Below are 13,693 nucleotides of genomic sequence, written 5' to 3'. Positions count from 1 at the left end.
AAATTGGTTACACCAGTTCCTGTGTCGCGACCAAAAACATAATGAGCTTTTCGCATCGCTACATCTGCAGCTAATGTTTACGTGAATTCATACATATTTGTAATTTTTTGTTTGTCTTTAGAAATATTAGAGGTAAGTTTTTTTTTGTAATCTAATTTGGCGATGCCTTTAAACTGTTCTATACCACTCCGGGTCTTTGTTTATAGGAATGGATTAGACTGGAAGCTAGTGTCGCTGCTAGCTTGACGCAAGAAGACACAATGAAATGCAGCTATTTATACTTTTATTACCATTAGTTGCAGTTGTTTATGTTTGATTTTTTTTTTTTTAATTATGATTAGTTACAGTTGTTTATGTTGTAACAAAAACAGCATTTTATCGTTTTAGAAACAAGTCTGCCCATCATACACACACACACACACACACACACACACACACACACACACACACACACACATATATATATATATATATATATATATATATATATATAATTTAATAGGTTTTATTATTCCTTATTCAGTGTGTCTTCAGATAAAAAAAAAAAGGGTCAAGCTAACAATGTTAGATTGCTATTCAGCAATAGACTTTCTTTTTCCTTTTTAAATTAATGATTTTTTTACTGTTTATTTCAGCCTTCATTATGTCTGGTGGTCCAGCTGTAAGGGTCAGTGTTGAGTCTTCCTGTGAGAAGCAGGTACAGGAAGTGGCTCTGGATGGGACTGAGACGTATGTCCCTCCACTTTCTATGTCCCAGAACCTGGCAAAATTGGCCCAAAGAATTGACTTCAGCTTGGGTTCAGATTCTGAAGAGGATGGGATTGAAGGGGAACCCAGGGACCGAGAGTGGGCCAAGCAGGAGCCAGAGGAAGAAGAAGGTAACTTGTGTTTAGATTAAAGGCTATCTATCTATCTATCTATCTATCTATCTATCTATCTATCTATCTATCTATCTATCTATCTATCTATCTATCTATCTATCTTCCGTCCGTCCGTCCGTCCGTCCGTCCGTCCATCTATCCATCTATCTATGTTGGAGCTGACCCATATTCAAAACAATACAGTCAGTTAGTGTTATAATCAACCTTAGCTCGTATGGGCTCTGTGCCAGAATACAAACTGATTTGTTGTTTTCTTTGTCAGGTACAGTAAAGTTTCAGCCATCTCTTTGGCCCTGGGACTCAGTGCGTAACAACCTGCGCAGCGCCCTGACAGAGATGTGTGTACTCTATGATGTGCTCAGTGTTGTGAAAGAGAAGAAGTACATGGCCTTAGATCCAGTGTCCCAGGATCCATCAGCTGGCAAGGTAAGTTGTTAAACAATGTCACTGTCAGTGTATTACCAGTGTTTTTAAAGAGATCAGTGTTTTCACTTCTTTGCATTATAAAAATAAAAAAAAGAAATGTTCCCTGCCTTCTGCAGACCCCCCAGGTTTTTCAGCTGATCAGTAAAAAGAAATCATTGAACACAGCAGCCCAGCTTCTCCTGAGGGGTGCAGAGAAGCTCAGTAAGTCAGTTGCAGAGAACCAGGAGAACAGGAGGCAGCGGGACTTCAACTCTGAGCTGCTTCGCCTCCGTTCACAGTGGAAACTGCGTAAAGTGGGAGACAAGATCCTGGGAGACCTCAGCTACCGGAGTGCTGGTGAGAAGACAACCTGTCACTCAGATCTGTTGTGCTATTGTGTTCTAGAAAGTAACTTGAATTCACTTTGAACCTAACGTTTAACCACAAGGTAATGCGTTTGTCCATTCAGGTTCCCTTTTTCCTCACCAAGGCACATTTGAAGTGATTAAAAACACTGACATTGATCTGGACAAAAAGATTCCAGAGGATTACTGTCCCCTGGATGTCCAAATCCCCAGTGATTTGGAGGGATCTGCTTATATCAAGGTTTGAGGAACTCTTATCTATCGATCTTTCTCTTTTTTATTTATCATTATAGGTTAATGATGAATTTTTGGAAGTAGTAGTTTGTTTACACAATTTATGCCCTCAGGTATCCATCCAGAAACAAGCTCCAGACATTGGTGATCTGGGAACTGTCAACCTCTTCAGGAGACCACAGAAAAACAAAGCTGGTATGGCTCCATATGAATCACATACTGATTATAGTCCACTGAATCATCTGAACTGTTAGAGCAAACCCCATATTGCTGTAATCTCTTAACATTGTCTTCACTCTATTATTGCTATTGTTTTTTTCCTTTTCTTTCTCCTGTGCTCAGGTACACAGCAGTGGCATGTAAAGTTGGAAGCAGCCCAGAACGTTTTGCTCTGTAAGGAGATCTTTGCGCAGCTGTCCAGAGAAGCGGTCCAGATTAAATCCCAAATACCTCACATCGTTGTTAAGAATCAGATCATCTCACAGCCTTTTCCAGGTGAAAACACTTAAGAACTCACATCATGACTATAAACTGTCATAAGGCAATTTGGCTTTTGTTCTGTCTGATGTAACCACCCATCAGGATGCACATTTAGAGACTGTAAGTTTAAGTTAGCAGTTTCTTCACATCCACAAGCATACACCTTTGTTTCTGTAATTTATTTAAATAATATAGGTCTGCAGCTGTCAATCTCTCTGTGCCACTCTACGGGGGAGAAGAAGAACAACCAGGCTTCTCCAGAGAAACCCAAACCAGACGATCATCTTTATGTACTTGAACACAATCTTCATCAAATGATGAGAGAGGTGAGATGTAAAATCCCAATATACTTAGTATACTTATACTTATAGAATACTTAGTGGTATACTCAGCTTCTCTAGATTCTTGTTTTGTTTTTGCTTTGGAGGTTCTTGCCTCTAGTCTTTCGGTACCACCTGGTCTGACACTTTTTTCAGCACAAACTTTTCATAAGGTTCAAGCAAACTAAGTGGATATCAAATATTCTTTTAATTAAATGTAACAAGAAAAATAACTTATTGTCCGTTAAGGTCACAATTTAATGAAAATATCAAAATTGAATATATTACTAAAATATAAAATTGCTATATTTTGAGTTCCTATTATTTAATCTGATCAATAATATATGCAGCAGCTAACTGGAATTCAGTTGTCATTGTCCTGGAGGCAATCACTGCTGCTCAGCCAGAACAGCCGAAGGACAACCTGTAACATATTGTAATCAGAGTAAATAATGCCAGAGTTTCATGACAAGTACCATCAGTGTGGTTGTCATTTAATTCAGATTGATTTAATATGATTAGTTTTCATTTCATTGAACAGCCTTGTTTCTGTTGTAGTTCCACAAACAGCAGCTGAGTTCTGTGGTCATGCCACATCCTGCCAGCGCCCCTTTCGGCCACAAACGCCTGCGTCTAGCAGGGCCGCTGGCCTATGACAAGGCAGAAATCTCCAGTTTGCAGCAGAGTGAGGGGCTACTGGAGAAGATCATCAAACAAGCCAAGCACATCTTCCTACGAAGCAGGTACCTCCAGTGAAAACGTGTGTTTCTGTTGGCACCAAGCCCCAGTGTCAGTTTCTGCACTGCATAGAAACGTTTTAGGGTGGAAGAATGAAATTTGCAGATTCAGCTACTCAAAGGTGAAATTATTAAAGCTTGGATAAGAAAATGTATGAATTGTTTTGAATTGATTTAAAATGTGATTGATCCAACATAAAATTGTAAAGCTTAGCGATCTTTTTTGCTTTTTAATTTGTTTCCCTTTCCAGTGACAGCAGTGACTCTACTTTTGTGTGACTTACTAATGCTCAGCGAGATCTTCGCATATATTGTAAACACAGTTAAAAGTTTGCTTCACTTCCATTTAAAATCAATATTTAAATAAAATAGAACTTGTAGCCACTTTTTTTTGGGAATCCGATAATAAAAATTCTGAATGTAAGGCAGGAAAACTTTCAGAAACGTCATAAATAAGGAGGATAAAGTGGTTTTTGGTTGATTTCTGTTTTGAAAATACCAGGAAGTGACATCACTACCCTCAAATGGACAATAAATCAGATAATGGACCAGAAAACGTAGACGAGGATATTACTAATATTGTATTTCAGAAGATGTGTTAGATCAGGTTATTACAGTAATCTGATTACTTTTAGATGTCTGACTTAGATGGTCATGTTTTTGATGGCAGTGTTTTCTCAAAATAGCTACGACTCTTACCTCAGATGCTACTTTGATGCTAACTGGGTCATTTCACTCAGTGGAGAAGGTTCCTGAGCAAAATATGACTCGACCTCAGGTTTCAGAGTAAACTTTATCTGTCCAGTCTGCAGGACAACGTTTGACCTATGGAAGCCCTACTCAAACTTCGCTGGTGGGAAATTTAATTTTTAACCAGAAAAGAAATTTTATTGAGTCGGATTATCAGTGGGATTATAAGTGTTAAATGTAAATTATTTATGACATCTTTATATGTGTGAAATGTGTCAACTTTAGAAAAAATGACCAGCTGGATTTTTATGTACAAATTTTGACTGAAGCGCATAGAGACTTGGTTTTTCTGAAAATGGGGAGTAAATGCTTAAACAGACTCTTACAAATCATCACAGCAAACAACCCCCTGCTTCTCTCTGGAGGAATTACTGGATTAAAAGTTGCCTAGCAAATTAAGGTTTCAGGATTTTATTGCAATTTTCCACACCGTTATAAAGTTTTTTGTTAAAGTGGTGCTGAAAGTCTTGCAAAGCTCTGCCCTGACTATCATCATGTTTGTGGCCAACAGGACCGCAAGGACCATTGATAGCTTGGCTAGTCGGATTGAAGACCCCCAGATCCAGGCTCACTGGTCAAACATAAACGATGTGTATGAGTCCAGTGTGAAGGTGCTCATCACTTCGCAGGGCTATGAGCAGATCTGCAAGTAAGTAGATGAGGAAATAAGGAGGCGTGTGTTAATTCCTGGTGCCACATGCGACTGCTTTCATAAGCCTCGCTTGTTTTATGTGCTTAGATCCATTCAGCTGCAGCTCAACATCGGTGTTGAGCAAATCAGGGTGGTGCACAGAGATGGACGTGTTATCACGCTGTCGCACCAGGAGCAGGAGCTGCAGGACTTCCTCCTCTCACAGGTATCCTCCCCCTCACAGTTAAAGGAGGCTGAATTTACTGGAGCTGTAGGTCGGACATAACATGCTTTTCTCTGTAGTATAAGTGATTTATTTAATGTCCACTATTTAAAGTCATGTGACTTCATGCCTCTGTGTTCCAGATGTCGCAGCATCAGGTGCATGCAGTACAGCAGCTGGCCAAAGTGATGGGTTGGCATGTGCTGAGCTTCAGTAATCATGTCGGGCTGGGCCCCGTGGAGAGCATTGGAAACGCCTCTGCCATCACCGTTGCCTCTCCCAGTGGAGATTACGCAATCTCAGGTGAGTCTGTGCATGTTTGGTATGAGAAGAAAATCCTCCTTAATACTATCTTACTTTTTCCCTCTTCATCATACTGCATTTATGTTCAGGCACTGATGTGGTGTTTGCCTCTTTTTAGTGCGGAATGGCCCGGAGAGCGGCTGCAAAGTCTTGGTACAGTTTCCTCGCAACCAGACCAAAGAGCTGCCAAAGAGCGACGTCATTCAGGACGCCAAGTGGAGCCACCTCCGAGGGCCTTATAAAGAAGTGCATTGGAGCAAAATGGAGGGACGGAACTTTGTCTACAAGATGGAGCTCCTCATGGCTGCACTGACTCCGTGTCCTTAGATGTGCCTTTGCTGTGTTTGGTTGAAGTTAAATGGCAGCTCCCAAAAGCAATAATCTCCCTTTTTTAGGAGATAAAGGTTTCATTATCATGGCGCAGGTTATGTTTCAAGCAACTCATGGACTTTTGAACACTGCCATAAACTTCCTATCTACAGTAACATAATCTGCTTGCCAGGTTTCTGACGAGTCATGAGTGTGTAATAAAAAAAATGACAGAAGTCAGACGGTATTTCTGCTAAATGATTCCACTCTCGAGAAGGAAGCTGGGACTTAGATGTTTTCTGAGACGTTTGAAGAAAAAACTTATTGTCAATTTGTGTTCAGTATTTCTGGTTTAAGAATTGAATTTGTCTGAGGTGTGACTTCTACCACCTCACAGACAGAAAAACTCCCTGCATCTGAAGTCTGACATGAACACCGGCTGTATCATTTAATGTTTAGCACCACAAGTCATGTAAAAGAAAATCACACAAGTGATTAAACAATAAATACATAATGTTTTATTTTCCAGCATCATGGGTGAAATATTTACACTTATTCTGTCAGCAGTAGTGAGCTTTGCAGGTTTTCATCAGTACCGTCTCCCAAGTTTTAAATAACTAAAAATGGTTTTATCCTCATCACCCCACCTTTAAAAACAAGTCCACAAGTTGCAGCAGTGACACATTTAAACATCATCAGGCTGTTTCATGTGATGACGCGCAGGTTCATTAAAGAGGCTGCAGCTCTGTTGCATCACGTTCTGCAGGAAGAAGCAGACATTAATACAGTAACAATCACACACACATGAAAAGCAATCATAGAACTTTAGTGACCTTTGTCCATCAACACACCCACAAAAGAATAACATCAGATAACATAAACCCACATTTGACCTGGACTACATTTACACATCTATGCCAGTACAAGCAGACATGCACATTTGGAAATATCTGCTATAATAAGTCCCAGAAAAGCTTTATTACCTGGCATCTGCTTCCTGCGTCTCCATGCCTTTATTTTCCTGCAGGCTTTGTGCAGCAGCCACATGGCCAGCATGAGAAGGCCAGCACAAACGGCCAGCGCCAAGGCAGAGACAGACAGGTACTGAAGATCCTCATACAGCACCTCTGGAGGACAGAAACCACATGTACATCACACTTCCACCTGCACCCTCCTGGCAACACCAAACTCATATCAGACTATATTATTTCCTCAGATAAATAAGTTTTATATTGATGAATATCTGACAGAAATGTTTCACACAGCGAGGTCAAACCCAATACTTAGAGGCTCCACTACGATGGGGTTCAAAGCTTTGCTACAGGGCACCATAGATATCAAAATGTGGGCGAAGCAGGGATGTAACTTTTATGAACAGATTCGTTCATGAATGAATTACTTCTTTCAAACAGCTCTTTTAAATGAACAATGAGAGTTGAATCACAGTTGTGATCTCTGCATTTTTATCTAGGAATGATCCCTCCTGCCCTCATGTGATCCATCCCAACGTGTCTGATGTCCAACGTGCTCCTGAAAGCGTCTATGGACAGAAAATATTCTCAGAAAACAAATACTGAGATATCTGTAAAAAATGTTTTACTTTACTTGCAATGATATCACTTAGGTTTATTCTATTTTCTTAGTTACATTTTTCCTGTATTTTTCTTGTATTTCTTTTATATCTTGTATAGCATATTTTAGATCGGTCTGCATTTTTATTATCTATTATTTCTATGTAACGTGAGTTTTTGCATTACTTAAATGTTCTTGTTAAGTTATTTTTGCGTGGAAGTGAATTGTAGCCAGTTCAGTTTTTGTTGTGAAGGGAAAATTTGATGGAGTGATCTCACTGTCAAAGCATGCGGAGTCATCTTATGGCATGTCATGGAAACATTGCCAAATGAAATTATAAACTATCTTTTATATAATTTTTTAGAATAATTCCCACCAACAGAGTATATACTGGAGTGTAAGTTTGGTTATTTCTGATCCAAATCTAATCTAAAAGATAAACAAGGAAGATTTTTAAATGGTTCTTTAAAAGGAACTGGTCCTCAGATCTGCCTCCTTTAAAGAGCGATAAATCCCATTTCTAGGGTTAAGGGTGTCAACTTGATCTGTTTTTATTCTTCCATGATATGAAGAGGTTGGGGAGCCTTCCCGTTTCCACCACAAGACCCCTGTGACGGAAACGGTGTGATCAGTTTATCTGAATACCGTAAACATGAACCTTTCCTATAGTTTACTTTTCATAATTTACAGCTAAATTAGATATTTTATTACAAGTTTTATCCATCATTTGCTTTCTTTTTATTAAATAAATTAATGACAAATTTTTCTTTTAATTTTTTGGTTTAATATTTTGTTTTTGTTGTTTCTTTAAGGTCTTTTTATTTATTTCTTACTCTGCTTTTTTTTTTTTTAAACCAGTTTATACAAAGTTTTCAGCTGAAGTCCCTGCTTTTGGATATATTCTTTTTTAAAAGGTGTTTAGCTGAATTGTAGTAACCAGGTATAAAAAAATGATGGATGGATGATGTGTTTTATGTAGGGATGCACCGATACAGGTATCAGTATTGGTATCGGCTCAATACCAAGCGTGTGTACTTGTACTTGGTATTAATAAAAGTGTACCGATACCACAATCGAAAAACGATACCACACTAGTCAAGCCAGCGCAGAAATGTTTAATGACATGCTTCAGACATGTTTTAAAAGAAACAAATGCCTTGAATGTTAAAATGTGACATTATTTGTGACACTAAAAATGAGAGCTTTGTTTCAAAACCAAACATTTATAGTTGTATTTAGGTAAAATGTGTCAAATCCAAATAAAACTTGTTGAAATTGTTAGATCTGTGATGTTATTATATTTGTATTGGTGAGGTAACTTCAGAAACGATTGATTATATATTACAACCTAATGAAATCTTACACAGTTATAACAGCAATAACAACCATAGTCACAATAATGTTCACAGGAACAGATTTGGTATGGGCAAATATCGGTATCGGATCTTAACTCCCAAAAAGTGGGTCTGTGCATCCCTAGTCTGGCTTTACTCATACTTTTATCTTTATTTTACTCGTTAAACTGGTTAATCAAACCGTCACAGCCGGCTTCTACAAGGAAAGATTTTTAAATCTTATTACGTTTTTTAAAAATAAGTTTTACTTACTGAAAGAAAAAGTCTAACTAAATGCAATTTCTGATGTGCAACACAAAACAATTCAAATTATTTCTGCGTTTTTCACAGGACAACACAACAACAACAAAAACTTAACTCCTAAAGACTACTTGCACAGTGTCACAGCAGGTCTGAGCATCACCTTAGCTTCATACTGGTCTGAGTGGAAAAAAATGGAGCAAGATTAATACATTCTGATTGTTCCACAACTGTGCATGTGCAGCAAACATATGACGATACTGCAACCTTTGCATCCTGGCCACATCTGCCAGGATCAGTGGGTTTTTCTTGACCACCAGATTTCCATTTCACAGCTACTGCTGTTGGAGGAAACCACAACAAGTAGGTAGCAGGAAGGACAATGATCTACAAGATGTGTCTGGAGGAGAAAGGTAGTCACTCTCAAAACATGCTACGAGCAGGTTTCTCTCTGATGTGCTGCATGTTGACAATATTCTGGTTAACAAATGGAAGATGAACAGACTGCATGAAGTTAGGTTGGTGTTACTGTAAAGTGTCTTGATCAACCAGCAAAACTAAACTAACACTATATTAATACTGTATTATTTTGTTTTGTTGAATAAATGCATTTATAAATCATAGGCAACAGAAGTGTTGTGACTCTTATACAAAGACAGACTATGGGATCTTGGGCAAGACACTCACAGAGTTACACAACTTAAGGCATTAAAATACTGGAAATTCTTGGTTTTTGCTTTTTTAATGACACAACTTTTACACAATATGCACATATTACATATCAAACTCTTCAGCTTCATCTCTCCAAACTAAATATGAGAGATGTCATGTATAGTTTTCCAGATGTTTGTGTTTGTTTGGCACAACTAAAAATATATCAGCATCGTTTGACATCAGTATCAGAAATAAGAGTTGGACTAATATATATATATATATATATATATATATATATATATATATATATATATATATATATATATATATATATATATATATATATATATATATATATATATATATATATATATATGTGTGTGTGTGTGTGTGTGTGTGTGTGTGTACACCGAGTGCCTCGGGGCGGGTGAACTAAGTTCGAATCCCGGACTAGTGAGCATCAAGGCCACTATCTAAGATGACACATCCAAGCTCCACGAAGCACTTAGTGAAAGTCTCTGACAATGGATTCTGGAGGAACGTGAGATGGAAGAACCATCATGGAGGAAAAGCTCCTGCATGGGATGTACCACCAGCAGATCACCGAAGTGGCCGATATAAACAAGTCCTATCAATGGCTGGAGAGAGCTGGACTGAAGGACAGCACAGAGGCACTAATCATGGCAGCACAGGAGCAGGCCCTGAGCATCAGAGCGATGGAGGCCCAGATCTACCAGACCAGGCAGGATCCCAGGTGCAGACTATGCAAAGGAGCCCCTGAAACAATCCAGCACCTCACAGCACGGTGAAAGATACAAGTCCCAGTGGGAAACTCCCCCCAAGGTGGTGGAGAATGAGAGGGCTAAGATCCTCTGGGACTTCCAGATCCAGACAGATAAAATGGTGGTGGCCAACCAACTGGACATAGTGATCATGGAGAAGCAGCAGAAGAAAGCCGTAGTGATGGATGGATCCATCCCCAAATGATGGGAATATCAGGAAAAAGGAGCATGAGAAACTGGAGAAGTACCAAGACCTCAAGGAAGAACTGGAGAAGGGCTGGAGGGTGAAAGCAACAGTAGGACCCATAGTGATCGGAGCCCTGGGGGTCGTGTCCCCCACACTGGAGAAGTGGCTCCAACAGATACCTGGTGAGACATCAGACATCTCTGTCCAGAAAAGCGCAGTCCTAGGAACAGCTAAGATACTGCGTAGGACCCTCAAGCTCCCAGGACTCTGGTAGAGAACCCGAGCTGGAGAGATGAGCAGCCACCCGCCCTACCCTGAGAGATGGGAGGGGTGGGTGAGGGAGGGAGGTTTTTTTTTTAATAAATGAAAGCCAGTATCAAACATCCCTAGTTGTTTCTTTTAATAGCTGAAGACCATGATTGTTTAATCCTGGTTTGATTTGCTGTTGCCTGAATGCAGCAATAGAAATGAGATGATAGCAACATGAATGTAAGAACTCATTTTTCTTTAACATGTGTCCAAACCAAGTTCAACCAGTCTAGAAAGAAAAGTCTCCTGTTTGCTTAAGGAGTGACAGAGGAGCAGACACTCACCGTTCACTTTCAGGACAAACCCAGTATCCTTGCTGCTTCCTGTTGAGTCTGTGACAGTGATCACATAGTATCCAGCATCCTGCAGCCGCAGGTCTGACAGGCCCATTGAACCATTGTCATACGGCTTCACTCTGCTGCTGTAATCCACAGTTATGTTGCTATACATCCCTGGCTGCCACATGCCTATAGCACGGCTCACCGCTCCTGACATAAAGGTCCATTGTATGGTAGGGATCCCAGTGCACGTAAGTTCCACAGAGAAGAGCACATCCTCTTGCACTGATCTGGTGAGGCTCCGCTGGGGCGAAGAGATGGAGATGGCTTCAGCTTGCAAAAAGAAGAGAGTGAACAGATGAGAGGATGAAGTTAACATGAGGCCAGAGAGCACAAGCTTAGATGGGTTTCAATATCTTTACCTTTAAACTTTCAGGTACTGTGTAACCTATATGTGACAATAACTACAGCAGAAACTTGTTAGTGATGACACAAAGTGCTTTAAGAAGAACATATTTGACCCTGTCTTACTGACATTCTCACTCATTTGGCTTTATTCCAGCACAGCCAGAAAGATTTCATTGGTTTTTCTTCTTCCTCTTTTGCTGCAGTTAGAAACTAGTAAAACTAGCTTTTAAGAGTTAGTGTGAAGTTAGGCAACCGTACGGCGTAACATGGCATTAATGTCATGGGAGGATCTGGTTCTACTGGTGGTTCGTTTGCATAGTGAAGCATGTGTAAAGAATTTCAAATGAGAATGCCAAGCTAAGAAACAAGGCATGGCTATGAGATTCAGTGTTAATCTCAGTGAACTTTTACTTTAGTTTCTGGGTAAAAAAAAAAAAAAAAAAAGCCATATTTTCAAATACTTTCACAACCAGCTTTGTGTATTGTGTGTATCCTGACATTATTGTGATATTTTACTACTGTTTCCCCCAACAGTTTAAGAGTGGATGTTTTGCCAGTGTTAGTGATCTGTGGACCATCTCAGGACAGCCAAACAGACGCATGTTTCTATGCAGCCATGTGTTGCTACTGGCTGAACTGGAGTTTCTGTTGAAAGGGCTGGACCCTTCCTGTGGATTTAGTGCTAAACAAATATCAGACTCTCCTATCGGTATGTAGTAAAACACAACAGTAAAACACGAGAAACAACAGCTTAGTAAGGTTTGGGAAGCTTACCTGAGTGATATAAATAAAGTGTGATGCTGAAAAACACAGCAGCATTCTGCACATTGCACAGCTTAAAATGCCACATTAGAACCTGAGCAGCAGAAGAATCTCCTTCACATTTTGAAACTCCTTTTTCTCCTTCCACAGCAGCCTGGTCTCCCTCTCAGAAAGTCCTTTTCTTCTTTCCTTTTCCCTGGTGTTAGTGGGTTTGAGGTATGCTCTCAAGGTTTGTGCGTCACAGAAAAGTCTCGCAGAGCTGCGGCAGATTGTTCTTCATACCTGCGCAAGTCTGCGCCAGCCAGCCCAATGAGCCCTTACCTGTCAGACATGTTCAGCCAGAGATTACTGAGCCTTGTGTGTTCACACACCCACACACACACACACACTCCCACCCCCACCCCCACACACAGAAACACACACATGTTCACAGACCGAAAGCTCGAGAGAAAAAACCACCCAGGATGTATATCTAATTACACCTGAGCTCGAACAACAGTCACCTGGATATTTTCAGTCTAATGATGAACCCATGACTCCTGATATTCACCCTGCGACACACACCTGGTACACACGTCATACAGGAAGTGTGTATTTACACAAATATCTCAACAACGAGCTCGGTGAGGCTTGTATGAACTGTTTCAATCAGAGTCTCTGTTTTACTGATTTTTTTTATACATGTTTATCACTAAATCATACTAAAAATGCAGCTGGGTTAAAACTAAGGTTTTATAACCCAGCTGGTGTGTCATAAGAGGACCAGCCCAGCAGTCCCAGTAAGATGGGTTGGTCCATTTTAACCCAATAGCTGGGTTCAATATTCTGCCAAAATGAGGAAAACTCGTTTTAATTTGGGGTTGTTTAAACTTGTACAAGTATCCATACAAAAGCTCAGTGAAATTAAACACTTTAAAGCACTAAGTGTAAAAACATAAATAGTAATTCACTATCCATCTCTATAAAACTGTTCAGTTACAAACCTATAACAAAAAAAAAAAAAAACATGGTAGATTTGATTATATATATTATGCAATAAGTACTTAAAGGCAGAGTATGTAAGATTTCAAGGCGATTCTTTCCACCACCAGGTCGTGAGCAAAACCACAAAACTGCTACCTCCACAAACCACCACAGGTTGGCAGTAATGAGCAAAACTCACCCCTCACCCCTCCTCCTTGCCAGCTGCAATGAGGGCAGGAATTGCTTGTGAGATGTAGCTCAGAGCTGCTCTGCAATAAATGTGCTTATACTCCCCCTACTGGTGGAAAAAAAGTACTTTTTTTTACTGGTCAGAAAACATTCAAGAAGGGTCTTTGTGATTAATTAAACTTGTAATTTAATAACGCATCAAATATGGACAGACTGGAACCTACATGATGTCTAATTATGATTGTAGTTATTTTTTTAGTTAATTTATTTTGAAAATATTGAAAATCTTACATACTCCACCTTTAAACAATCATGGAATCTTAACAAGGCGCTCCCTTGAAATTTATTACAATTCA

The 13,693-nt window shown here is 39.6% G+C and overlaps 2 protein-coding genes across 2 annotated transcripts; one reads left to right on the top strand and one right to left on the bottom strand.

The window, feature by feature from the left end:
* Positions 1 to 23: 23 nt before the first annotated feature.
* On the top strand, positions 24 to 6,094 carry med17 (mediator complex subunit 17). Its single transcript, XM_079246916.1, has 13 exons — positions 24 to 132; positions 636 to 878; positions 1,144 to 1,307; positions 1,424 to 1,643; positions 1,756 to 1,892; positions 1,999 to 2,080; positions 2,228 to 2,380; positions 2,561 to 2,691; positions 3,244 to 3,428; positions 4,684 to 4,821; positions 4,912 to 5,029; positions 5,170 to 5,329; positions 5,448 to 6,094. The coding sequence occupies exons 2-13, from the start codon at positions 644 to 646 to the stop codon at positions 5,654 to 5,656; spliced, it is 1,932 nt and encodes a 643-aa protein (XP_079103042.1). The 5' UTR covers positions 24 to 132; positions 636 to 643; the 3' UTR covers positions 5,657 to 6,094.
* Positions 6,095 to 6,366: 272 nt separating this feature from the next.
* Positions 6,367 to 12,273, bottom strand: vstm5 (V-set and transmembrane domain containing 5; the record flags this gene model as incomplete). The annotated part of the gene is made up of 4 exons (XM_079246064.1): positions 6,367 to 6,398; positions 6,622 to 6,765; positions 11,022 to 11,348; positions 12,198 to 12,273. 4 exons carry the CDS (start codon positions 12,271 to 12,273, stop codon positions 6,367 to 6,369), a joined length of 579 nt encoding a protein of 192 aa, XP_079102190.1.
* Between the last annotated feature and the right edge of the window lie 1,420 nt (positions 12,274 to 13,693).

The sequence above is a fragment of the Telmatherina bonti genome, assembly GCF_933228915.1.
Source record: "Telmatherina bonti genome assembly, chromosome: 9".
Lineage (NCBI taxonomy): Eukaryota > Metazoa > Chordata > Actinopteri > Atheriniformes > Telmatherinidae > Telmatherina > Telmatherina bonti.
Note: the sequence above shows the minus strand (reverse complement) of the source record. Positions and strands in the feature narration are given on the sequence as shown.